This window comes from Choloepus didactylus, chromosome 23 (assembly GCF_015220235.1).
Source record: "Choloepus didactylus isolate mChoDid1 chromosome 23, mChoDid1.pri, whole genome shotgun sequence".
Lineage (NCBI taxonomy): Eukaryota > Metazoa > Chordata > Mammalia > Pilosa > Megalonychidae > Choloepus > Choloepus didactylus.
In genome coordinates, this window is record NC_051329.1 from 11,449,812 (window position 1) to 11,477,630 (window position 27,819).

Here is a 27,819-nt window from a genome sequence, read left to right on the forward strand (position 1 = left end):
CTCCTGGTCTTTGGAGAGGACAGTGACTCCTGGTGTCCCTTGGTTCTTTGTCCCCAGGCTGGCTTCCCCCCTGGCGTGGTCAATATTATTCCTGGATTTGGCCCAACAGCCGGTGCCGCCATTGCTTCCCACGCAGATGTGGACAAAGTGGGGTTCACGGGCTCCACCGAGGTAAGGTGCCCCAGCGACCGTCACAGGCACGTTTGGCTGATGCTCCCACTGTCAAAGGATGATGCATCCAAGATCCACTTCTGGGCACTGTGTGTGGGGCTCTGCCCCCGTCCCTGTGAGGGGCCCCTAGTGTGCCAGGAGTGATGGGGAGGGGCTCAGCCTTCCACATGCTGGAGAGACAACGATGAATAAGATGCCAGGTGATTTCCTAATCATAACCCCCTTAAAAGCAGATGGAAGATTCCTTCTAAGAAGGTAAACTTCTCTCTTTCACTTCAGAGAATGAGCACTGAATGGAGTAATGAGTGTGCACCTCCAAAAGTTCCACCAGAGATAAAGGAGCTTCAAACACTGAGCTTTCACACAGCAACAGCGGTTCTGGGGAGGGCGAAGCGGTGGCTGCGATAAGCAGTCCGGGTTCTTCCTTTGCTCACTCTCAACCGACTGAATGCTGAGACGGGATGTTGAGGGGATGGTGTCCTGACTGGGGGACACACGTTCATCCATCGACCAAGTGTGGGGCATCCTCCTGCCCGGCTCTGGGAGTACAGGGCCAAGGAGCATGGCCAGCCCCTGCAGAGCTCACAGGGGCAGGGGGCTCACCCACAAGACACCCAAAGGAGGCAGGACAGCCTGAGCCAGGGCTGAGGACAGGCTGCCTGCGAGAACCCGAGTCCACGTTTACCAGCTGAGTCACCTGCAGCTCGGAGCCTCAGTGCCCACATTTCTAAATCAAGGAGAAGAGCCGCCCCTACCTCTGAGGCTGTCGTGAGGACTGAATTTAATGTGCACGAAGCACTGAGCACAGGGGGTGTTGGCCATGCTCAGTACACGGAAGGCCCCCATAATGACGACGACTGCTGGCATTGTCACTGTCATCGTCATCCTAGGAGCTTGGAGGGGGTGAGGCAGCGGCCACAGGTGAATGGTCCGATGTGCTGAGGTTCTCCAGGTCTCTTCCTCAGGTTGTGGGGTCCTCTCTTCCGTGTGCCGAGTCACAGCATTTGCTTTGTCTTTTTGTCCCCACTCCTGTCCTGTCCCCGTCTCTGATCCCCACAGGTTGGCCGCCTCATCCAGGTGGCAGCGGGGAACAGCAACCTCAAAAGGGTGACCCTGGAGCTGGGGGGAAAGAGTCCCAACATCATCATGTCAGACGCTGACAGTAAGTTTCTGAGTGGAGGAGGCCTGGTGCCGGAGGCCATGGTGGGGCTCTGCACTCCCTTCCCCAGTCCTCAAGGCCCGTCTGACTTGGTCTCTGCCCCGACAGCCTCAGGCCAGACCCCATGGCCCGGCCCCCCACCTGGCTGATTGGCCACCTGCCTTGGTTTGCCGCCGCTGATATAATGGACAGCAGGCTGGTTGGCTTAAATAGTGGGCAGTTATGGTCTTACAATTTTGGAAGCTAGAAGTCCAAAGTCAAGGTGGCAGTGGGGCCCTGCTCCCTCAAATGTCTACCCTTCTGGTAATCTGGAGTTCAGTCTCGCCGCTGCCACGTGGCCGTCTCCTGCTGTCCCCTGCTTTGCCTGACTCCTTTGTCCAAATTTCTTCCACTCTTGAGGGTTCAGGTCCCGTAAGACAGAGGCCTGCCCTGACTTGGCTGGCTCATCTTAACCAACAGGATCTTCGGAATCATCCCATTCACAGGATGGGGGTTTGGGCTTGACTGGGGCGACACGGGGGACATAATTCAGTCATAACACCGTCCCTGCCCACCCGAGGCCAGGCTGGTTCTCTGCCGCCCCAGCCCTGTTCCACGGCGGGTTATGAGTGCGTCTCTGTGTCTGTCTCCTCCCTCCACGAAGGGCGAGAGCACATCTGTCTTACTCCGGCACGGGGTCAGGCACCCAGCATGCACCCAGCAGTGGTGTGACTGCCTCAGTGCACAGGGAGCCCCTGGGGCTGTCATCGTCCTGTCCTCACAGCCGCCTCCTGTCCCCGCAGTGGACTGGGCAGTGGAGCAGGCCCACTTCGCCCTGTTCTTCAACCAGGGCCAGTGCTGCGCCGCGGGCTCCCGGACCTATGTGCAGCAGGACATCTACTCCGAGTTTGTGGAGCGGAGCGTCGCCCGGGCCAAGTCCCGGGTCGTGGGGAACCCCTTTGACAGCCGGACCGAGCAGGGGCCGCAGGTAGGCCAGGCGGCTGCGGGCCGGGGCTGGGGGTCTGGAGCCAGGGGGGACTGGGCCGGGTCTCAGCGTGCCCTCGTGAGCTCGGGTGGCCCTGGGCAGCCCAGGCCCCTCTCGGAGCTTCCGTGCCCTCCCCATAACGGGCACCCTTCCAAGTTCGCAGGCTGGCTGTGACGTGGTAATTCATCACAGAAAGTGCTTTGTAAATTGTCCGTGTGTAATGTGTCTCTGCAAAAGCAAATGCGTGTTTCCCGTCCATAAAAGATGCCTGCGAGGATGCACACAGGCCCGACGACCCGACTATGAGCTACTGGAGGGGGACTTTTTTTTCTACTTCATAATCTCTGAACTGTTTGCATATTTTTAAAACCAGGAGGCTATATTCATTTTGATCATTAAAACTAAAGTTTCATAATTATCATAAAAATAAGTATACAGTTTAGCAATCCCTCAATGAGGTAAACCTAGAATTATCCTATAACTTTGCAATTCCATTCCTGGGTATACCCAAGAGAAGTGAAGATGGGTATTCAAACAAAAGCCTTTACGTGAAAGTTATAGCAATGATTTCTTAAGAGCCAAAAAAACTGGGGTTTTGTGACATTTTGGCTGTTGTAAATCATGTTGTTCTGAACCCCAACATCTCTTTTTCTTCCTGTTTTACTTTGTGGTTTGTGGTTAATTGTAAAGGTAACAGGAGCATGTGACAAATAAATAATTAAAAAGTGTTTAAAGTAAAAATAAGTTCCCCTTATATCTATGCCCCAGAGGTATCCACTGAGATAACACACACACACCCACGCTGGTGGTTTTGTTGAGTTTGTTTGTATATAATATATATATATTTCTTTAAACTGTTTTTCTCTCTTTACTGGATACCTGGGGATATTTCTGTGTCAGTTAGTTTATAGCTGTTAATATATGGATATGTGGTTACATAATATATGGATGTGTCATGATTTTTAAAATTATTTTAACCAACCCCTCTACTGTCTTTTTTGCTTTTACAGAATTCTCCCTAGTAAATATCCTTGTTCAAGTCCCTTCACCCACATGTGGGATAAATTCCTAGAAGTTAAATTTGCTGGGTCAAAGGGTATGAGCATTTAGTTATTTGACATATGAATAAACCACCTGCCAAAAAGTGCACAGTCTGGCAGTATATGAGGGTGTACACCTGCTATATCCTCCCATCAATGAATTTTCTCAAAATTGTACATTTTGTTTATCTGATAGCTGAAAAATTAAACCACTCGGTTTGATTTGCATGTCCTTGCTCACTGATGAGGTGGGCCTCTTTTCTTACTGTTACCGGGCATTTGTTTTTCCTCTCCCGCACCTTGCTGCTTCACATCCTTGGCCCGTTTCCAAGCGTCCCTGTGATTCTGTGCCCTCTCTCATGCAGGTGGATGAAACTCAGTTTAACAAGATCCTTGGCTACATCAAATCTGGGAAGCAGGAGGGGGCGAGTCTGCTGTGTGGTGGGGGGGGCCGCTGCTGACCGGGGCTACTTCATCCAGCCCACTGTGTTTGGGGACGTGCAAGACGGCATGACCATTGCAAAGGAGGAGGTGAGCGTGGGGCCGGAGCTCCAGGGAACGGTCTCCGGGAGGAGAGGCTGGTGGTTCAAGCTCACGGCTTGTCACCAATCCATCCATCAGTGGCTGAGTTCCTTAGCACGGCCCGCAAGGCCTTCCGTGTGCCCATCCCTGTGAGCTGCGAGTCTGGGCAGGCCATCTCCTGGCATGTCTCCATAGCAGGCTATTGGATTAGACGGAAGGGCTGGATGCCCAGCATGAAGAGACTCCCCCTGATACTCACTGTGAACGCAGGTCAACAGCTCCATCTCATTCGTTCATTCATTTCACAAATATTTCAAAACACTTACTGTGTGCAAGCCCCTCTGCAGAACTTGGAGGTACAGGGGTCTCTGAGACAAGGTCTCCATCCTCGCGGGGTGCAGACTCTCTACTCCGCCCAGCTGGGTTGAGACTGTTAACGGCCCTATGCACATGTAATTCAAAATAATTTTAAATAATAGTAAAATGCAAAACCAGGGTAGGAAAATCCAGCAGAGTTCTTGCCTTTTCCCCATCCTGGCTACTTTTAATGTTGTGTAGAAATCCCAGCTTTCCAGGAGGGGCAGGGGCGCCTCTTTGCTGGTGCCTGATGCCCGCCTCACGGCCAGTGACCCCCTGTGCCGAATGTAGGCAGGCTTCTCCCACCCTCACCTCCACACTTCCTAATCCTGGAATCAGTTCTTTCTTCTAAGAGTCCTGGTTCCTTTAGAATGGGGTTTAGAAACCAAGGTGTGGATGCTGGGTGCACTTGTGGACACACACACACACCCTGCCATCCTGCTCCTCACCCTCATGCTGGTTTCACCAGTTTCTGCTCATGCTCCACCACCGCTCAACTGTCACTTCTGGAAAACCATTTTGGTTTCCTAGAGCTGCCGAACAAATTACCACCAACTGGGTGGTTTAAGACAGGAGAAATTTATTTCTGTTGTTTTCACCTCTTGGTTCTGGAGGTGTGGGGAGGGCATGGGTGTGGCTGGCAACCCTTGGTGCTCCTTGGCTGTGGCATTGCTCGGCCTTGGCCTCCACAGTCACGTGCCTCGATTCCCTTTCTTTACACAGCCCCCTCCCCTCCTGTGTCTCTTCACTGCTTTTCTAAGGGCATCGGCCATACTGGATTTAGGATCCACCCTAAATGATTTCATGGTAACTTGCATAACCCCTTCTGTAAGGGCCCTATTTCCACACATCCTGAAGTGTCGGGGGTGAGGACTTCAGCGTATGTTCTGGGGGGACACAATTCAACCCACAGAGAAACCCTCCCTGCACCCTTCCTCCCCGCCACCAAATCAGGGCAGGCCCCTCCTCTGCAACCGCCCCCCCCCCACTCATTACAATGTATTATCATCACTTATGGACTGCCCCCCCCAGCTCTCTCCACTGAGAGGCCCTAAGAGCTACGACACCCCAAAAGCAACAAGCACACCCAGCACCCACATCCTGGATTCTAGATACAAAAAGAAACCAGGAGTAGGGCAGGGAGAGTGCAAGGTAAATCTGAAATGTCTTGGGAGTAGACACCATACTCTTCCCCATTGTTTTTTCAGCATCTAGCTCTATGCCTTTCACTAATACTATATTTGCTGAATGAATGATTTAAATTCTTTGAAATGAAATTCTTGTAACCTGCAAATAACCCATACATTGCAGGGTTGTTTAGAAATAAGATACTTACCATATGTAAAGCATGTGGCACATAGAAAGTAATTGGTCCCTGTTAGCTTTCTTCCCCTAGTGATTTGATGAGCATGGGAACTGTCTGCTCCCTTTGGAACCGTGAGGATACGTCTGGGGTCTCAGTGCCACATCTGGAATCATCTGCCCAGCGGAGAAAGCTGGGTAGCAGGGTTCACCCTACTCTGCTCTCACTGCAGATCTTTGGGCCAGTGATGCAGATCCTGAAGTTCAGGACCATAGAGGAAGTCATCGAGAGAGCCAACAATTCCAAGTACGGACTGGCTGCAGCTGTCTTCACAAAGGACTTGGACAAGGCCAATTACGTGTCCCAGGCCCTCCAGGCTGGCACTGTGTGGTAAGGGCCTCCCAGCATCCTCTCCGACTCAGGCAAGATCCCCCAAAGCCAGAGTTCTTAGGGGTTCAGTGCTCACCAGTCCAAAATTTTTTGGGGGCAGGGGGTGGACCACTCAGTTTCTTCTGGGTCAGGTTGTTGGCCAGCAATGGATTAATTTTCCTGACCTCTCTCCTCTGGAGATGAAAGTCTCTCCGATGCAAATGCCTGTCAGCAATCCTTGGGCAAATGGATGGGTGGTTGGGGGCTCCTTTCCAAGCTGCACCAAGGGCAGGGAGACCAGGGTTGAGGTTAGACACATTTGTAGACAGGTCTTAAAAGCTCTGCACTTACTTCATAACCATTAGCATGGCTATTAAAAAAAAAAGTTTTGGTATGATGTGAAGAAATTTAGAACCCTCTTACATTGCTGGTGGAAATGCAAAATGGTGCAGCTGCTGTGGAAAACAGTTGTGCAGTTCCTCAAATAATTAAACATATAATTACCATATGCCCCAGCAATTCCACTCCTAGGTATATGCTCACGAGAAATGGAACATTTGTCCACATAAAAACTTGCACACGAATGGCAGCATTATTCACAATGGCCAAAAGGTAGAAAAAGCCCAAATGTCCATCAACTGATGAATACCACAAAAAAAATGTGGTATATCCATATAATAGAATATTATTCAGCCATAAAAAGGAATGAAGTTCTGATACATGCTGTAAGGTGGACGAACCTGGAAATCATTATGCTCAGTGAAAGAAGCCAGCCACAAAAGGCCACGTACTGTATGATTCCATTTATATGAAGTGTCCAGAGCAGGCAAATCCATAGACACAGAAGGTAGATTAATGGGTGCCAGAAGCTGGGGGGAGAGAGGAATGGGGAGCAAGTGCTGATGGGTCCCAGGATTCTTTTTGGGGTGATGGAAATGTTCTGCAATTAGCTAGTGATGATGGCTGCACAACACTGTGAATACAATCAAAACCAATGAATTGTATGTTTTTAAATAGTGAATTTTAAATCCAAATAAAATAAGTTTTTTTCTTAAGTGCAAAAAAAAAAAAAAAAAAAGCTTAGTAGCAAAAGTAATTAATTCCAACCAGACGCTGTCACTCGGAGCACTTTGTTGTTCGCAGCCATTGTGGCTGCCTCATGAAGGACAAAGGCAAACTCATGGCGCTTTAGCTGTGGCTTTCGCTCCCAGGCTTGCCTCGGACCCCTAAATGGCAGTTGATACTCGAGTTCTACCCATCCATTTTCCTTCATTACATCTTAAGAGCAGTGCAGGGGGTCTCAGCGGGTGACAAGCCTCCCCCCCCCACCCGGGGGTAGTTCTGAAATTCCATCTCAAATTATAGGGTCAACTGCTATAATGTGTTTGGGGCCCAGTCACCGTTCGGCGGCTACAAGATGTCGGGGACCGGGCGGGAGCTTGGCGACTACGGCCTGCGGGAATACACCGAGGTGAAAACGGTGAGTGGGGGACTGTCGGGGGCGAGTCCCTATCAGACTGGAGTCCATCAGGATTCATCATTCATTTTTTGTTCTGAGCCAGAGACGCTACAAGACAGGGTCAAGACCCAGTCTGTGCCCTGCCCCCGTGAAACGCCCGGGGACCTGACCCTGCCAACACGGTCACCTGCTGGGCCCCATGGCCCACATCCAGGGCCCTAAGGCTCTAGAGGAAGGGAAGCTCCAGGGGCCCAGAAGCAGCCAGGAAAAGCTTCTGATAAAAACCAGGCTATTGGGCATTAGCTATCAAGGCCATAAACATACCCGCATTCTTTGATTTTGCAATTCACTGAAGAACAAATCAGAAATACAAAGAAAGGGTTGTTTCTGTAGATGTTCATGCCAGTATTACACTGTAATAGGGAAGAATGGTATGCAAGCCAAGTGCCCACTAAACTTAGGAATACCCACACCATGGAGTACTAGCCCGCTGTTAAAACTGCTCTGGTGGAATACTTGAAAGGGAAACACTCAGCCTTTAAAATGAAAACACAGGATACAAAATAATGTATGCAGTATAAGCCCAATTTTAAAACTATGTATGGATATACGGATTATCACGTTTATCTATAAATATAAAAAAAGGAAGGAAGAACACTAAGGTGATCATGATTCTCTCTACAAGGAACACTAATTACAGTTTTTACCAGGAAACAAACACACAAATGATATTTAAGGTGAAAAGAAATAAGCTGAGCTCATCTTTCCTCAGACGGGAAATGAGAAGGTGAGAGGCAAGCAAGCCAGTCACGGAGCAGGGGGAGAAAAGGCGAATGGGGCTTTCAGTTCAGGACTTTGGGGCTCAGGCCTGGGAGTAAAGAGATGAAGAAGACAACCTATCTTCTCAAAACCTCGTTGGAATAAAATACACATTTTTTTTTTTTTAAACAACTTAATGTGGAAAATTTCCAATTTATATAAGCAAGAGTGGAGATAATAGGAAAAGTTATCCCCAGGTCCGGCAGTTATCAGTCACAGCCAATCCTGTTTCCTCCCCATCCCACCCTGTTGCCAGATTTCGTATCACTGCATCATAAGGTGCACGACAAGAGCACAGTGCGGGGCAAGTGGCTGACCCGATGAGGGCAGGAAGCTTGTGTTGGGTTTTAGGGGATGAAGTTGTGTAGAAAACTGGGACCACTTCATGGAAGGCCTTAAATCCTAGAACGTGACTAGTGTTAAGGAGAAGTACCAGGTACATCCATGATAAGAAACATTTAAACTGATACCTCAAGGATGAGCAGAAGTCAAATTGGTGAAGGCAGGAAGGGAAGAACATTCTAGCAGAGGGCACAGTTTAAGTAAAAGTTGTGGCAGCAAAAAACATGGCTCTTGAAGGAAGTGAGCAGAGGTTGCTGGTGGTAGAAGACGTCGTGGGGCAGTGCACTGAGGTGATGCCAGAAAGGGGAGGACACCAAGGGACTTGTCAGCCGCGACTTGGGGTTTGGTCTCTTTCCTAAGAGCTGTGGGAAGCTCTGGAAGCAATTTAAGCAGGAAAGTGAAGGAACTAGGTTTTCATTTTTAAAAGGTGGCCCTGCCTAATCTATAGAGGCAGGAAGTTGATTAGTGATTGTGGGGAAGGCGTGGGGCAGAGGGAGTAGGGTGGGATGGTTAATGGGTATAAGGTTTTTTTTTTTGGGGATCCTGAAAACTCTATTCTACAGTTACATTATGGTGAACTTTGCACAGTTCTGTAAATATACTAAACACTATTAAATTATATACCTTAAATGGGTGACATTTATGGGATGCATCTCAATAAAGCTGTTAATAAAATCGAAAAGCTCACCCCGCCTGCTGTGAGGAGTGTGGCCTGTGGGGCCAGAGCAGAGGCGAGAGGCTTGCTAGGCGACGGCCACAGGGTGCGAGGTGGCAGCGGATGGGACCGGGGAGGTGCTGCGGCACCGCTGAGAAGTAGATTTGAGAAATCTGGGAAGTAGGTTCAGCAGGATTTGGTGACTATTTGGACATAGGGAGGGAAAGAAGAAGAAGAAGATTCAGGGAGGACTCCAGGCTCCTGGGCTGCACACTAGGGAGATGGGTGGTGGAGTCACTTCTGCAGCGGGGAAACTACGTCCATGGGTCCCTTTAGGCAGGTTGAGTCCAAGGGATCTGTGGGAATCCATGAGGAAATGTGAAGAACAGAGTTGGACAGATGGGTTTGGAGGTGAGATTTCGATTAGAAACAGATGTTCAGATGTCACGGATCTAAAACTGTTCAGAGAAATGACAGTTACGGATGAGATCATGTAGGTGTGGAGTGAGAGGGAAGGGAAGGCTGGGACTAAGCCCCAAGGAGCTGCAGTATCTGATGACTGTGTTTTAGTTTCCTAGGAATGGTTTGACTTAAATATCAGGAATTTATTAGCTTCCAGTTTTAAGGCCAGAAAAATGTCCAAATCAAGGCATCCGCAAGGCCATGCTTTCTCCCCAAGACTGTGGAGTTCTGGGGCTGGCTGCCAGCAACCCGTCCTTAGCTTGTTTCAAGGCAAGGCACATAGTGGTGTCTCCTGGTCTCTTTCTTCTCTTCCGGGTTCTGCTTCTGCTTCTTGCTTCCTGTGGTGTTCTCTGTCTGTCTGTCTGAATTTCATTCTTTTGTAAAAAAAACTCCAGTAAGAGGATCGAGACCATCGTGACTGGGTTGGGCCACACCTTAACTGAAGTCACCTCATTGAAGGTCCTACTTACAACGAGTTCACACCCACAGGAATGGATTAGATTTAAGAACATGTTTTCCTGGTACCTACACCTCCAAACCACCACAGACTTCCTGGAGGGGAGCAGGAGAGCCTGGAAGGAGACACTTGTGGTGAGGCCTTGGGGAGTGAGATGATAGGGAGAACTGGAGAAAGCTTCTGAAGACAGAACTGACAGAACTTGATGGCCGGGAGGGTTTTGAGGATGCAGGTGAAGAGGCTAAGTTGATTCAACCTGGCTCATTTGTATTGGGCCCCTGCCACATACCAGACACTACACTTAGTGCTCAGATAAAGATGCCTGTATTTTGCACTTTGGGGGCTCAACTGATGATACTAACAAAAATAGGGATTTTTCAGAAGACAAGTTTGTGGAAGGGACGATGGGTGAGAAAACTTCTTCTAAATTCACTTTTACTGAGAGTTTTTCTTTGTGCCAGAGTCTGTGCTAGGCTTTTTAATATGTGTTACCTCATTTCATCCCCATGGCCACCCCAACAGATTGATACTGTTATTATCCTGATTTTGCAGATGAGAAAACAAAGCACACAGAGGTGAAGTACTTGCCCAGTAAGGGGTAGAGCTGGGATTCACCCCCAAATCTGACTGAACCTGGACTCTCCCACTTAACACACTAAGATGCCTGAAAGCTTTTGCACATTATTATTTTTCTTCTTTGATGCTTGAGAAGGAAAATACGGATAGACCCAGGGTTTCTCAACGTCAGTACTAATGACATTTTTGGCTGGATATTCTTTGTGTGTGGGCCTCCTGTGCATCAGAGGATGTCGAGCAGCATCCTTGATCTCCATCCACTAGAAGCTGGTAGCACCCCAACCCCAGTTGTGACAATCAAATATATCTCCAGACATTGCCCAAACTTCCCTGGGATGCACAATTGCCCCTCTCTGGGAACCCCTGTTTTAAGGAGGTATAGGTTGGGGTCTTACCCAAAATATAGTCCCAGCTGGCCAAGACGTTAGAAGTAAGGAAAGCCCCTATGGATTATATCGGGCAGCACCTTTCTGAGGGTGACAACAAATCCCAGGGAATAACAAAGATCTAACAGCTTGTCTGCACCCCTCTTACAGGTCACAATCAAAGTTCCTCAGAAGAACTCATAAAGAACCACACCGACTTCCTGAGTCACCCAGTGATAGAAAGTTTAGATGATCAGCAGCAAAACCAAGAAAACTGTCCTTTGCACATTGAAAGTCTCCAAAGAGAAATTCTTCCCACAAAATCTCTTGGGTCAAGAAAGTCCCAGAATTTGATTTGCTAAACAGCGTAGGGAGGTGGGGTGAAGAATATACAAGAAGTCTTTTAAACCGCAACAATACTCTTAGCTTTCAGGGTGATTTTTAAAGACAGATTCAAATGTCTCTTCCTGTCAATCTGACACTTCCATAACTTGCCTTTACAGAGAAAAAAGCCATTGTTTAAAATTGTATTAATATTGGAGACAACAGCTAGCACCTTGCTTTGTATTGTTGGCTGAACAATCATTAAAAACAGTGCTGCTCTTAACTTTTTGGGGAATTCTTCCTCCAGTAACCCAAGTTGTGTTGTTCCAATGTTTCTGGGTCAGGCAAGACTAGCTGCAAGTAGAACTACATCTCTGGGTAAATGGCTTTTAGCTTCCTATGTTTAATTAACAAATTCCCGGGGTGAGCCCATGCCAGGCCCCCAGAGTAACACCTCAACCAGACCCACAGCCTCTGCCATCCGAGAGGTGAAGGGAAACCTGGAAGGAGATGCTGAGTATTTCAGGTTGGTTCTCAGTTTTTTCCAACTCAACATGCAGTCAGACCAAATCAGACGGGTTCATGCTGGACCAGCTTCACAAGAGGTTGATTTGGAAACCAAATGTCCATTTCATTCTACGTGAATTCTATATTTTCAATAACCAGACCTGTTGAATCTCCTATTGAGGGCACTGGCTCCCTCTAATCCCGGCACCTGGCAAATGAGTAATTAGTACTATAAGTAATTAGTCATCAGAAGAGTCCTTGGTGAGTGCAGAACTGGAGCAAGAATTGTTGAATTGTAGTAGTTATTGGGATCATTTTGGGTTCACAGATTCCTTTGAGAATTTGAGGAAAACTCGGAACCCCTCCTAAGAAAAATATAGCTTCTAAAACACTCTTGCAAACAGTGGCAGGGGGTGATGAAGCCCTGGCCCTATTCTACCCAGACTAAAACCACGTCTTGAGAAACAATCCCTGTTTCTCTGAAGACTAATTTTAGCTATTTGAATAGTGCATCACCATTTCTGTCATATATACATACTTCTGGGGGACATATATGTGTACTGTTATTCACTTAGTTTTTTCTTTAAACCAACTCACTTTTTTATTTAAATGAAAATTTAAAAGAGCACCCTATTGCCTTACATTAAAAAAAAATAGTATTTAATGGACATACATAGAAAGTGATGGAAAAATGATGGAAGCAAAACAATATTATTACATTGAAATAACAAAATACAAGTAATAAATCTCATCATTTTACAATTACTCATACCTGGAATAAGTGACTCATTGAGGAAAAGGGAGTTTTATGATCAGTTGGTAGTAAAGGGAAAATTCAGGTTGGTATTGCTTCAAGATGAAAATGAGGTTCACAGGCATTAAAATGAGTCTAGATTTTAGCAACAACGTAACGACAAAGTGAACCTAGTGGCAGGGGGCAAAGCTTGAGCCCACTCCCCAGAGCCAGCAGCCGCTCTCCCAGCCTGCTCTGCTGCCTCCTCCCAGGCAGGGCGGTGCACTGCATGCTGGGATAAATGGCGGCCCAGAGACAGACTGGCCAACTGGAACGGCCGACTCGGCCCTCCTGGCACTTACAGTCCACCTGGGGAGAGAGGCATTGAGCACAGGGATGTAAACAGCCATCACCAAAGGTGATCAGCAGGAAGGGGGTGTTCTGACAGTGTGGGAGAGAGACTCCTGACCTTGGCTGGCCTTGGGGAAGAAGAGGTCATGCCCCTTCACACTGACATCTGTCCAACATAAGTGTGTGTAGAGTGGCTTCTGAAGTTCTGATGATGCAAAGGATCTGGTGAAGGGACACAAACTCAAAAGATGATTATAATACAACACAGATGCCAAGTACCCTGAAGAGAGAACGTCACAGCATCATGGAAACAGGAGGCCCCAGCTGACTGGCCAGAGAAGAAGGCTCCCTAGGGGGTACTTACATTGTATTTCACCTGTTTTCCAGGCTTCCAAACAATTAGGTTCAGTTCCTGAAGGTTTGAATCATCCCTGGATTATGTGCCTATCATTTATGCCCTTTGTGTAAATGGGAGTACTACTATTATCTGCTTAATATCTGCCCTAAGAAATAGTAAATGCATGTCCAAATCTCAATTTTCAAAAGTTAACAGCATGATTCCTTTACAATATAAGGATTTTATTAAACTCATTAATTAAAGAGGGAGCCATTAAGATGGTAAAGCAGATTCGAAAATCACTTTGAGAAACTGGCTATTTGTCAGCATTTTAATAAAGGGACATTAGGACTAAGATTGCCGGGTTAGAAAAGAAAACCAACAAAATTGGAGAAAATATTTGGAAATCATATATCTGATAAGGGTTTATGATCCAGAATATATAAAGGACAGCTAGAAGTCAACAAAAAAAGACAACCTAGTTAAAAAATGGCAAAGGATTTGAATGGCATTTCTACAAAGAAGATACACAAATGTCCAATAAGCACATGAAAAGATGATCAACATCATTAGTCATTAGGGTAATGCAAATCAAAACCACAATGAGATACCACCTCAGACCCACTAGAATGGCTATTAAAAAAAAAAAAAAAACATGAAAAGAAGTGCTGGTGAGGATGCAGAGACAGAAGAACCCTCATACATTGTTGATGAGAATGTAACATGGTGCAAGTGCTATGGAAAACAGTTTGGTGGTACCTCAAAAGCTTAAACACAGAACTACCATATGACCCAGCAATTCCACTTGTATGTGCACATCCAAAAGCACTGAAAGCAGGGACTGTACGCCAGTGTTCATAGATGCATTACTCACAATAGCCAAAAGATAGATGTGATCCAAGAGTCTATCAGCAGATGAATAAACCAAATGTGATTTATACATGCAATGGAATATCATTCAGCTGTAAAAAAAAACAATGACGTTCTGACAGATGCTACAACATGGATGAACCTTGAAGACATCATGTTGAAGGAAATAAGCTAGAGACAAAGGGGCAGATATTGTATGCTTCCACTTAGCTGAAATAGCTAGCGCACGCAAAGTCATAGAGACTGAAATAGACTACAGGTTACCACAATGGGGCTGGCAGGGGTGGGGTGGGGTGGGGATGAAGAGTTAATGCATAATGGTTGCAGGGTTTCTGTTTATGGTGATGGGAAAGTTCTGGTAATGGGTGGTGGGGGGGTAGCACAACATTATGAATGTGATTAATCCCAATGAATGGTTCACTTGGGAGAGGTTGAGATGGGAAAGTTCATGTACACATGTTTTCCACAATTGAAAAAAAGACTAAAGAGACAATAACTAGATGAAATACACGGTCCTGGACTGGATCTAAAAATGAGGGGGAAAAGGCCCAAAAGGACATTATTGGGACAACTGCAAATACTGGAATATAGACAGAAATCTTGCACTTGATAATTATACTGAAGGTAGTTACATAAGTGAATACTCTTGTTTTTAGGAAATGTACATGGAAGTATGTGTTCAAGGAGCATGATGTGTGCAATCTACTCTCAAATGTTCAGAAAATGGGTAGATAGATGGGCAGACAGATGATAGATGATTGACAGATAGATATAGCTGGATAGAATGATAAATGAATGTGACAAAATGTTACCAGTTGGTAGATCTGGGTATCTGCAGGGCGGGTATGTTGGAGTTCTTTGTAAGGGCTTTGTGTTATTTTTGCAACTGTCTTGTAAGATTGAAGTTATTTCAAATAAAAAGTTTATTTTAAGAAAAAAGTCATTAACTACACACACACACACACACACACACACACACAAGGTTGCTAGGTTAGATAAAAAATTGGTTAATGTTCTACAAGGCAAGCAATTATAACCTTAAAGTTTTCATTTTTTTTTACTACATAAACCATTTTCATCTCTGTTTGATACTTCACAGAGTCTGAGCTTTTAATTTGTAAACAGCAAATTCAAACAACGGTACAATCTCCCAGAACAGGGGTCGGCAAACTTTTTCCATACGAGGCCAAAATAGTGGGTACATCAGGCTTTGCAAACTACATAACTTCTGTTACATATTTTGTTTTTGTTTTTTACAACCCTTTAAAAATGGAAAACCCATTCTTAGCTCAAGGACTGTACAAAAACAGGTCACAACAGTATGCCATGCCCTAACCAACGGTAGTCCCGAAATATCTAGGTCCTTGTCTGAGATTTTATAAAAGATTCACTTACTAAGTTTTATCTCTCAGAAACTTAAATCCACCAGTGTTCCTATGCCCAACAAGTCCTAAAACCCAGAGGCAACAGCTTCTTTAAGAACAACAATCAGATGCAGCCCCCTTCCCCATACTGTCGACACCCCCTTTTCAATATGACAAGTTAGGGTGCTCACTACCTAGACACCCCTAAAGATCGAGAAAGTGATTAAATGAGATGAAGGGATAGCAACAGAGAAGAGAGGATTTAACAAAGGATTATGAATATTGAAACTTTATGTAAATATATATTTTAGATGCTACAGTACTGGAATAGCTAGAAGGAAATAATTGAAATGGTAGAACTGTAACCTATAACATTCTTTGAAATTTGCTCTATAGCTATTCGTTGAATTATGCTTTGAAAGTTAGCATCTTTCTGTATATATACTATATTTCACAATAAAGAAAACTGAAACTGTGGAACTGAAACCTATAAAATTTTTTGAACTTACCTATGTAACTGCTTGTTGAGCTGTACATCGAGAAATGACACCTTTCTGTATACATGCTACATTTTACAGTAATGGAAATAACTGAAATTGTAGAACTGTAACCCATAACATTCTTTGACATTTGCTCTATAACTACTTGTTAAATTGTACTTTGAAAGTTATCACTGTTTACGTATATATGTTAAAATTCATAATAAAAAAATGCATTACAAAAAAAAAAACCACGTCACAGGCTGGATTTGGCCCACTGGTCCCAGTTTGCTGACCTCCTATCACAGAGAATTGGAAAATCCTGTTAAACAGTGGTCTGGTATGGCATTAAAGGATACGCATTCATCTTTTTGCCCTATTTGTAAGTTTTGGATGACTTACAAATACGGAATAAAAACCAAGAGTTTGGCTTTGTAGACTTAAAATCATCTCAGTAATACTATTGGTAGGCAAAACTTACCTTGGGAAACAGCATTATTTGTACTTCCCAGATCCAAGAACCCTCTTCCAGCTGTTCTGGTTGAACAAATTCGTAAGCTTTTTGTTCTAGTTTGCTTATGCTGTGGAATGCAAAACACCAGAGATGGATTGGCTTTTATTAAAAGGGGGTTTATTTGGCTACACAGTTACAGTCTTAAGGCCATAAAGTGTCCAAGGTAACACATCAGTAATCAGGTACCTTCACTGGAGGATGGCCAATGGCATCCGGAAAACCTCTTTTAGCTGGGAAGGCACGTGGCTGGTGTCTGCTCCAAAGTTCTGGTTTCAAAATGGCTTTCTCCCAGGACGTTCCTCTCTAGCAAGCTTGCTCCTCTTCAAAACGTCACTCACAGCTGCACTGAGTTCCTTCTCTTTGAGTCAGCTCATTTATATGGCTCCACTGATCAAGTCCCACCCTGAATGGGTGGAGCCATGCCTCCATGGGAATATCTCACTAGAGTCATCACCCACAGCTGGGTGGGGCACATTTCAAGCGAATGTAATCAGCAGCAAAACGTCTGCCCCACAAGACTACATCAAAGATAATGGTGTTTGGGGGACACAATACATTGAAACCGGCACACTTTTGTTCACTACTTTTATATCCATGACCAAGTTTGGGAACCACCTCAAGCCAACTTGAAGATAAAAGAGTGGATTTTGCATTGCCCTCCCCTTACAAAAATATTTTTCCGAATCACCTTGGAAATTTGTTTTTGATATTTTTTCATTTTGTCTCATCCATTCATTCATCTATGCTTTAATTTCAGTAAGTATTTAGTAGCACTTATCATAGGCCAGGCCTTCTCAGAGAGCAAGATGATCACATTTTCACCGCCCCCCACCCCCAATGCTTCCAATCTATTGCAATAGTGTCATGATAAGTAAAGATTAGCCATCCCCCAATTGTGCGATTACAGTTTTTGGGGCCTGCATATTCCCTATGCACTAAACACACTTTTGTTTTAACATTGGGTTTTACTAGTTGGAAGGAACGATGGGAAGTTTGGAAACAAAGCTAGCATTAACTTTATAGCAGGTGGTTTCTCTTTCACTGGGTTCAATGATTCTGATTCTTCCATTCCTCATGTTTGCTGTTCCTCCACATGTGTATTGGGCAAAAATAGCAGTTTAAATAAGATAAAAGTTTATTTCTCTCTTAGGTAAAAGAAGTCCAGAAGTGGGCAGTCAAGGGCTGTTACAGTTATTCCACAAAGTTTTTGAGGGACACATGCTCCCACCATTTCAATGATCCATCATTCCCAGGGTGTGGCCTGCATCTTCAAGGTTCATTGTAGCTGTTAACACTCCAGCCATCACATCAGCATTCCAGGCAACAAGTTGGAGGAAAGGATGAAGAAAGTTGGGACCCCTTCCCATTAAGGAGACTTCCCAGAAGTTTCCATGTCCATTTCTTTGGACAAAATTTAGGTATGTGGCCACACCTAACTGCAAAGGAGGATGGGAAACATCGTCATTTAGCTGGGCCTCAATTTGCCTAGCTAAAAATTTGGGAAGGCAATTAGCAATCTCTGCTCCAATGCAAAATACCACCCTGCTACTTAAGGTTAGGTGTAAACAAAGTTCTCAGGTTAAGAGCTACTTAATCTCTCTGAGTATTTGGATGAGAGTCAGTTGCAGGAGTATTGAGTGTAAAGCGGTGTCGCTGCCTTTAGCCTTCCCGGGTCTCCAAGAGGAAGTGCCCCACTTCTGGCTGAACAGTGGGACCCAAGTCGCCTTTCACGCAGCCTGGAGAACCGGGTACCATCAGGAAGCGCTAAGTGCGGGCGCCACATGGTGGGCACAGAGTAGAACTACAGTGCTGGCCTCTCCAAGAGCCAAGAGGGGACGATCTACCCGCTGGTGACCTTCAAAGACGTGCGTTACACGCAACAGGACTCTACATGGACAATACCTGATAGGCAGTGGAATGCAGGTCGCAAGAGGCCAGGGTCCACATACCTAACGAAATTGAAAAGAGGTTCCTAGACAACAGCTTGAACACGAACGTTCACAGCAGCATCATTCACAGTAGTGGAAAGGCGGGAACAACCACAGGCCCTTCGGCTGATGAATGGAGAAACAAACTATGACCTGGCCCAAGGATGGACTATTGCCCAGTTGTCAAAAGGAACGATATTCTGATTCATGCCACCACACAGATGAACCTCGGAAACATCATGCTCAATGAAATGAGCCAGCCACAAAGGAACACATACTCTATGATTCCATTCCTCTTTTCTTTTTTTCTGGACCATGAACAAGCAGGTTACAGAGAACATGCTCTTTTACTTAATACTCTATTGTGTTTGGATTTTTACCTAGGATATTCTCTTACATAATCACCATTATCAAATTCAAGAGAGTTAACATTGATATAATACTTGGAGCTAATCTTCTCGTGGGAGTTTTGACAACACTGGAAGTATCTGAGGGACAGGATTGCCCTGGGCGGGGGTGGGGAGCAGGTGACGTTTCCTTGTCCGACTTTGCCTCCTCAGAGAGGGTCAGTGTTCTGGGGGGAGGGGCCCCCACAGAGCCCTTTGGAATTCTCCAACCCTACGAAGTCCATAACAAGGCCCTGCTGTCTGCCCCAGCCTGGCGGGCTGCTACAGGGTGGATGCCTGGCCCGGCTAAGCCCATGGGATTTTCCCTGAGATTAGGGAACTGAACTCTGAGCCGGGGTGAGGGGATTTGGACTCTGGAACTGACAGGTCACATGGAGTTGAAGCCATGGCAAATCAAAATTGTGGAGCCTAAGGAACTAGGAGTCAGTGGAGGAAGTTGGTGTGCAGACAGAGCAGAGATGGAAAGTTGAGTGACCTGGGAGAAAGGGATGGAGAGTGGTTGCCTGCCATCTCTGCAGTCCCTGGGAGGCCTGCCTGATTTCCTGACATTGATGCAATCCACCTGTCTTATTCAAAGTTCCCTGGTTTGTATGCGCATGCATGCATGCACGCCTGTGTGTGTACGCGCACACATGGGTATGTGTTAAGTTCTGTATGGTATCATCACTGTGTAAGTTTGTGTATGCACCCCCAAGGTCAAAAGGAAAGAGGGAAGCTAACAAAAGGCAGAGCATGACTGGGCTGGCCACGGCCTCAGGAGAATACACAGCCCAGTGCTGGGTCCCACAGGTCAGCTCTGAACAGGTGTCTGGAAGCATCAGGAACTGGAACATCACTGGGGAAGATGGGAGTTTATTCACCAGCTCCTTCCAGTCTCCTGCTTTTATTGGTCAAAGCTCATTGTTCAAGGCATTCCCTGCGCCACCCGATCAGGCCGTGTTACTCGGCACCTCCATGCGTCTGCTGGGGAAGCCAGTCCGTGCAGGCCTGAGGCCTGGCACTGCATCTGCGCCCGGAGGTGGGCCCGGCACCACCAAGGGTGCTGGAGCGACTGTGACTTCCGCAAGGGCAGGTGAGACGGAGGCCATGCCAGAGCCCAGCCCTTGCCCTGGAAATGCTGAGTGAGCTGGCTGTGCCCCAGATGCCGGTGGCTCGAGCTCTTGGTTGAGTCAGTGACTCAGGGCCCAGCAGGCAGGAGGAGGCCATGCGACCTGGAGCGGGGCCTTGACTGGGCCTGACCCAGGGCCCCCTCTCTATGCAGCACCCTTCGAAATATTTATGACTCTAGTATTTTCTTGTTTAATGTCTGCCTTCCCTGTAGGAACGGAGGGTTCATGAGAGGAAAGAACATGGTTGCCTTGTGAGCCACTGTTTTCCCAGCACCTGGCACATAGTACATGCTCAGACCATACGTAAAAACAGTAATGAGTGAACAAGTGAATGAAACATTGAAAGCACCTACTACAGTGTCTGGCACAAGCAGTAAAAGAATCCAAAGTGAGCGTATGCCATCAAGTTCCTACACAGGCCACCCTTAACTGAAGGAATACTCAGGTGGAAAAACCTATTCTATTAAGGACAGTTGTTAGAGCACTCTGTGTAACAACACAACAGCGAACAGCCCAAACTAGCCTGTATTTGTGATTAATAAATTCTGGAACATCAGTACAAGGAAACACTAAGAGCTGTTTTTGCAAAACGAAGCAATTTTGTTTGTGGTGACACTGAATAACCACTGTGGTAGGCAGAATTCTCAGAAGGCCCCATGAGCTCCACTTTCTGATTTTACAGCCGCCTTGAGTGCCAGCAGGAGCTGGGATTTGCTTCTAACCAGTAGAATATGTAAAGATGATGGAATATTACTCCCCTGATTATGAGATAGTGATGCAGAGAGAAGTGTACATGCAAAGGCCCTGAGGTGCACAAATTGTGTTAGAGCAGGTGTTCTCAAACTTGAGTGTGTGCCACAATCCCCTGGAAAGCTTGTGAAAACAGACTGCTGGGCCCACCCCCAGAGCTTCTGATTCAGAAGGTCTGCAGCAGGGCCAAGAATCGGCCATTTCTCACTGGTTTCTCAGGGATGCAGAGGAGCTACCTTGGACCACACTTTGAGAAACACTTGTTAGAGGAATACTCAGGTCAATGTGGCTGGAGCTGAAATGAACCAGAGCAGGAGGAGGTGACAAAGTAGGAAGAAATGGAATCAGGGCAGGGTGCGGTGAGGCTGGAAGCAGGGGTGGCAAATCCTTGATATCTTGTAGGGAGTGAAAAGGCTTTGGCATTTACATTCAGTGAAAGTGAAGAGCGGAGTGATGTGATCTCACACTATAAAAGGTTCCCTTTGGCTGCTGTCTGGAGAACAGGCCCTGGTGTTTCTGTGGTGTGATCAGTGTTTTAGTTCCTAGGCTGCTCAAAGCAGATACCATGAAATGGGCTGGCTTTGAACAATTGAAATTTACTAGCTTACAGTTTGAGGTCATCAGAATGTCCAAATCAAGGCATCAAGGCAAGGCTTTCTTCCCAAAGACTGACTGCTGGTGATCCTTGGCTCCTCTGCCACATGGAAGGGCACGTAGTGGCGTCTGCTGGTCTCTCCCTTCTCTTCTGGGATTTGTTGCTTTCCAGCTTCTTGCTTCTGTGACTTTCTCTCTCTGTATTCATTCCATTTCCATATCCAGTGATAGGACTAAGACCCACCTTAACTGAAGTAGCCTCATCAAAAGGTCATACTTTCAATGGGTCACACCCACAGGAATGGATTAGATTTAAGAACATGTTTTTCTGGGGAACATACAACTTCAAACCACCATAACCAGTTAGGATGATATTGCAGTCATCCAAGGGAAAGATGGTGGCAGCTTGGATTAGACTGAGAGGTAGCAGAAGAGGCGGTTAGAAATGGTTGCCTTCTGGTTCTATTTTGAAGGTAGATGTGGTGGGCAGCCTCTAAAAGAGCCTGTAATGATCCTGGCTTCCTGGAATTCACTCCCATAAATTGTACCAGGATTGGCCTGGGTGCCTGACAGTTAATGGCAGAAGGGATGGTGTATGCCTTCAAGAAGAGGTTAGAAAAGACAGCAACTTCTCTTTAGGTTGCCCTTGTACTCGCACCCTCTTTTGGATCACTTGCTCCCAGGGAAGCCAGCTGCCATGGCATGAGCAAGCTTGTGGTGAGCAAGGAGCTGAAGGCTCCGGTCAACCTGCGCCATCTTGGAAGTGCATTCTCCAGCCCCGTCAAGCGTCAGATGACTGCAGCCTCGTGATGGACCCTGAGACAGATCACCCATGGAAACAGCAAGGCAGTCCATGTTTGTTGTTTTAAGTTGCTAAGCTGGGGGGTAACTTGTTACATTGCAACAGATAACTAATAGAGTAGAGCTGCCAAGATTGATCTGTCAATGAGTCAGATGTATGGTAGGACAGAAAGAGTGAAAGAAGACTCCAATATTTTTGGTCCGAGCCACTGGAGGAATGGCGCCATTCACGAAGGCAGGGAAAGGCGGACGAAGCAAGTTAGGGGATACCAGGAACCCAGCTCTGGTCACTGTAGCCTGAGATGCCTATTAGATGCCAAGTGGGCAGTGGATTGTGACGCCACCATTCTGGGGAAGGTATGGACTGGAGATGTAAATTTGGTACCATTAGATAAGGGTGGTACGCAGTGCCTAGGGTCATGATGCGAAGGGGATGGGGAATGTCTGCTTTGGACTCAGCAGAAAATGACTTCAAACCTTGGTTTTCCCACTCATCTGCTTAGAAACCTTGTGTAGCTCAAAGTGGGATACAAGTGCCTCAGATCTGGCACAATCTGCCTCCCCGCTAAGTAATAATATTATTATTATCCTTCATCTGTTGTTCCATCTCTAACCTCTACCCCAACTGTACGGAATGCTCCCTTTCTATTTTACTTATTTTTACGTCATCTGGAGTTTTGAGAAATCAGAATATAACAATATACTTTAAAAAGTTCTAGGAAATCCTCCAAGGGTATCATTTCTCCCCGCCCTCCCAAACCATCAATCCAAAGTTTTATGAAAATAAGACGTGAAGAGGATTGAATAATGTCCTCTTCAAATACATGTCCATCTTGAACCCCACAATGTGACCTTACTTGGATATTGGGCCTTCACAGATGTAATTAAGTTAAAACAAAGTCACTGCATTTAGGGTCCACCCAGGCAACCCAGGAGAATCTCCCCACCTCAAGATCCTTAATTTCAGCCAAGGTGTGAAGACCCTTCTACTGTTCGATATAAGGTAACATCCAGGGCTTAGGACCTGATCTCCTTGTGGGCGATATTCGGCCTACTACACATGGTATTCCAAGGACTATTAAAATTCCATAAAGATTTTCTCGGCCATCTGAAGCTGAAGGGTCATATTGTAACCCAAGTGTGTACTCCTAGGTCTCAGACGCAACCACTCAAATAAGGTTTGACATGATGAGGAAGACTACTACAAAGAGGGTAAGTATTTATACCAGCCAGAGAAACAGTGAAACAGATATATATACATATATAAAACATGTAATTAATGCCACTAAATTGCACCCTTAAAAAGTGGAAATGGCAAATTATTTGTTATAGGTTACCACAACAAAATTTTTTAAGGTGGAAGTAAGAACTGTGAGATGAAATGTCACAGTTCTTTGGGACACTTGCCTTCTCAGCACCCCACTTTCCTATTGGGCTGTGCCAGGCTACTGACTGAGACTTCTGAGAAGCTGTCCCACGAGACAGAGGATGTTTTCTTGGAGGGCTCCCGAAGGACAACTGAGCCAGTCAGCAAAAAACTAGGGAAGCACCGACTTGTGCTCAGGAGAAGAAAGAGTTCTTTAGCAACAGAGCAGAAGAGACTGCTGCTTGGGCCGGTTCATACCAGGTCAAGGGCAGTGGCCCTGTGGGGCCGGAGGAGCCCCAGCTGTGATGCTGGTGCAATGGAGACAGCTCCGTGGGGGTGGGGTGGGGGGTGGGTTGGCCTTGGCTGCTAGGGTCTGAAGGATTTGGGCTGAGTCAAGTTCAGCAAAAGCTAGAACTTTCCTTTCACAGACTGTCAAATGTTACTATGATAGTCGGGAACAGAAACTTAGTTCAGAAACCAGCGCCTGCTCTCACACTCCCAGGGAGAGAAGAAGTTGGTGTCATCTTTCTGGTGGCAATGCACTACCAAGACTTTACGCAAGAGAGTAATCGGACAACTGTGCAAAGTATGTTAGGAAACAGCACTATTTGAAATGAACATTTCAAGCAATGTTAAGTGTCTGTTAAAAAATCCAGTGACTACTTGCGAGCATTCAGGAGGAGGAGATGCCACTCCAACTATCTCAGCAGAAAGGAGGCATTTGGGGAAGCAGGTGAGACCAACTCACAGAACGGGAGGGACAGGAAGCAGGACCAGGCTCTCGGGGGCTGGGGGACCCCTCCTTTCTGCTTCTCCACACAGCCACCTTCTTTCTCTGCAGATTGGCTTTCACTGCTTAAATAGTCACGTGGCAGAAAATGAGGTCTCGGCCTGGGACACCACCTCCCTGCTCCGGCATCCAACGGTGACCCAGAGATGACTGGGCCCTCGGAGGGGCCCAGCTTGGGTCAGAAGGCCATTCCTGGGCCAGTGACATGGAAGTCAGGCCCAGACCAGAGCAGGGGCTGTCGGCCGATGGGCACCCTAGAGGGTCCACACTGCTCCTCAAGAGCGGCCGAGGGCTGGCAGCGCCCCATCACCTGGCAGCTTCTTGGCAATGCCAGTGTCCACCCCACACCTACTAAATCAGAATTTGGATTTGAACAGGGTCCCCTGTGGTTGGCCATGTGCATTAGAGGTTGAGAAACACCAGTCTACTACTAGAATGGACAGTACAGTCAAATTCGTTTTCCTTTTTTCTTTTTTAAAAACAGCTTTATTGAGATATAATTTGTATTCCATAACATTTTACCCATTTAAAATGTACAGTTCAACCATTTTTAGTATATTCCCAAAATTGTGCATACATCACCACTGTCAATTTTAGAATATTTTCATTACCCCAAGAAAGAACCATCCCTGAGCCTTCACCCCCAAATCCTACCATTCCCCCACCCCCCAGGAACCACTAACCACTTTGTCTCTATAGATTTGCCTATTCTGACACCTCATATTTGTGGAAATATATGATATGTGGTTATCACGACTGGCTTTTTTTTCACTTAATATAATGTTGTCAAGGTTCATCCATGTTGTAGAATATCAGAAATTCATTCCTTCTTGCAGCTGAGTAATATCCCATCGTATGGCTATTGGACATCTGGGTTGTTTCCATGTTTTGGCTATTATGAACAATGCTATGAACATTTGTACAAGTTTCTGTGTGGACACGTATCTTCATTTCTGTTGGATTAGGCTTCCATTTTGTAAAAAATGGAAAAAATGTAAAAAAGTTGCCTAATGGAAACTCAGATGTGACAGGGCCTTGCTGGGCGGTTTCTGATACTGCCCAGTGCTAACCTTGAAAGAGGACCTGGGATTTTTTAGCTCTTCTCCAAAGCAAACACATGCCTCAAAACGAATCTTACTGAAGATTTTGGGATGGCAGACAACACATCGCACGGGGTCTAGCTTTTCATTCTACTCCTTCACCACTCTCAGACATGCATCTTCTCAATATTACCCCTTCTCCCTAGCCCAGAGTTTCCTTTTCCTTAGTTGTTTCCCTACAGAATCCCCCTTCTTCCTCCCTCCCTCCACTGTCTACCCCAATCTTGAGCCCTTTCTAAAGCAAAGCAAACCAGTGTTTACCATTTGGATGCCCTCACCCACCCCTCACCTTTATCTGCAAATCAAGGACCTTTTTACGAGATAGTTGTGGTTGTAAATGACAATTTTCCTGCCACAAATATTTTTAGGTCCTGTTTGTATATCTTTGACTCTCTTGCTTACAACACACACACAGGTTTGCAAGTGCATATAAAAAATCTGAACTAATATACATTAAATCGTGTTTGTCTGTGTGTGTATGTGGGGGAAGTTATAATAAACCTTTACTTTTATAAAATCCTTCGCTCTTTATTTTTTACATGAGAAGTAATGTCTTTATTCAGAATGTTTAAGAACTTCTTTTCACTTGTTCTGCTATGAGCATCTTTCATTTCAGTGCGAATAGGCCTCTCTTATTCTTTTCAATGGCTATACTGTTATTTAAGGTATAAATACATCATAATCTATCAAACCAACCCCTTACTAATGGACACTGAGGTTATATTACTTTTATAACCAACAAACACGTTAAGGAGATTTTTATTTTTAAAAATTAGTAAAGGCAGATCATCTCCACGTTAAGCTCTGAACTTGCCGCCATTCATGGCCATGTGCATTAGAGGTTAAGAAACACCAGTCTACTGAATCCATTCAGAAAAGCTCCTGAATTCAGGGCAACGTGACTTGACTTCCCCACCCTGTAGGTAAGCCCCGTAATAAAAGCTCATGTCTCAAAAAAAAAACAAACAAACAAACAAAAACCTGTAAAAAGTAAGAAAGACAGAAAAGAAAACACACTGCTACAAAACAAAACCATTGTCCCAAGGGGTTTCCCAGGTTGATTTCCAGTTTGTGATTGGACCTTTGGAACTTTTATGTAACCGGGAGGACAAGCCCCCTGGAGTGTGAGGATCAGCGGGTCTCTGGGCATCTACTATTTCCACAAAACTGAACAAAGCACCCGTGTTTTGACTGATGGAGAGCCTCCACCAGAGCCCCTCACTGCCCACAGGGATGCCCGACCTCCCCAAGCCTGAGCTGAGTTTGATGTCAATGGTGGGCTTGGCTGTTCCGTGGACCTGATAACCCCACAACTTTATCAAGACCTGGCTCTTGGAAGTTTTCCAGCTTCACCTCCAGCTACCAGCTGCCACTCGTTCTACTTGCTGCCATAAATGTCTGTTGCTCCCTTCAGTCTCTACGCTGTCTTGTGTCATAGGCTCATCTCCTTTAGGGTGCTGGGTATCCTTCCCCAACCACAGATTCACCTCTTCCTCCTGGGAACGGCCTTTATACTCAGTACACACTTCTTATTGCCACTATCATGCTGTATTTCATCTGCTTCCTTCTTTAGACTCTGAACCCTTTGAGGGCAGAGACCACCTCTGTAATCCTAGAGTAGGCACCCACTGAATGCATGTACAGTGGCCTGAAGTTATACTTAAGAAAGTGTCTTGGGGCATCATCGAAAGACCCTACTGTTCTAAACCCAGGAAATGTGGGCCTGGGACACAGAGGCACAGCAAACGGATTTCAAGGTTGAAGCGGGTGACTAAGGGGCACTAGAACTTTGCTAGTAAAAGGGTGGTCCATGGGTCAGCACCATCAGTATCACTTGGATGCTGTTAGAAATGCAGAATCTTAGGTGCCAGCCCTGAACCAGTGAATCCTAATCTGCATTTTACCAAGATCCCCAGGTGATTTGTCTGCAAATTCAAGTTTTGGAAGTGCTGGACTAGAAGAGGTTGGCCAGACCTTCAGACCAACTGGATTTATTCTCTGCTTGAGTAGATCATGGCACAGTAGAACATTTCAGCAACCTGAAATGGGGTAGTGGCAGGAGCATGGGGCTCTGTCCTTAGTACTACAATTAGCTCTGCCACTTAGCCAGCTGAATAAGCCAGCCCACTGCCAGGCACACAGTAGCCAGTCAATAAATACCGTTGGATGAACTGTTGTGAATTAAGTTGGGTTAACCTCTCTTGGTATCCTCATCTGTAAAATGGAAGATGTAATAGCCATGGGGCCACCTCCAAGAGCTTAGGAAGTTACATGGAATAGAACAGATGAAAGTCACTGTGGCAGCATTAGTTCCTATCACAGAGTGAAGCCTGGGTGCTTGGGGAGTTTTAGAAAGAGAATATGCCGTGTTTCCCCCAAAGCCGTCTGCAGTTATATGGTGCTCATGTCACAGGCATGTAAAGGCAAACCTGGTTCCAGAGGAGAAAAGTGGTAGAAAAGAGTTAACAGAGGCTG

The 27,819-nt window shown here is 46.0% G+C and overlaps 1 protein-coding gene and 1 long non-coding RNA gene across 4 annotated transcripts in view; one reads left to right on the forward strand and one right to left on the reverse strand.

Moving 5' to 3' along the window:
- ALDH2 (aldehyde dehydrogenase 2 family member) overlaps positions 1–11,627 on the forward strand; it is a 29,471-nt gene extending 17,844 nt beyond the window's left edge. Inside the window, 8 exon segments of the mRNA XM_037817052.1 lie at positions 58–171; positions 1,231–1,333; positions 2,113–2,297; positions 3,700–3,777; positions 3,779–3,865; positions 5,749–5,906; positions 7,251–7,365; positions 11,192–11,627. Of these exon segments, the coding sequence (XP_037672980.1) occupies positions 58–171; positions 1,231–1,333; positions 2,113–2,297; positions 3,700–3,777; positions 3,779–3,865; positions 5,749–5,906; positions 7,251–7,365; positions 11,192–11,224 (873 nt within the window). The 3' untranslated portion in view covers positions 11,225–11,627.
- The window catches only part of LOC119519430, a 52,928-nt gene that overhangs the window by 7,889 nt on the left and 17,220 nt on the right, over positions 1–27,819 (reverse strand). For all 3 annotated transcript variants that reach the window (XR_005214020.1, XR_005214018.1, XR_005214019.1), the window contains exons 3-4: positions 5,550–6,162; positions 4,183–4,298 (exon numbers count right to left, since the gene is read on the reverse strand). This is a non-coding gene — a long non-coding RNA (uncharacterized LOC119519430). The remainder of the gene's footprint in view (positions 1–4,182; positions 4,299–5,549; positions 6,163–27,819) is intronic.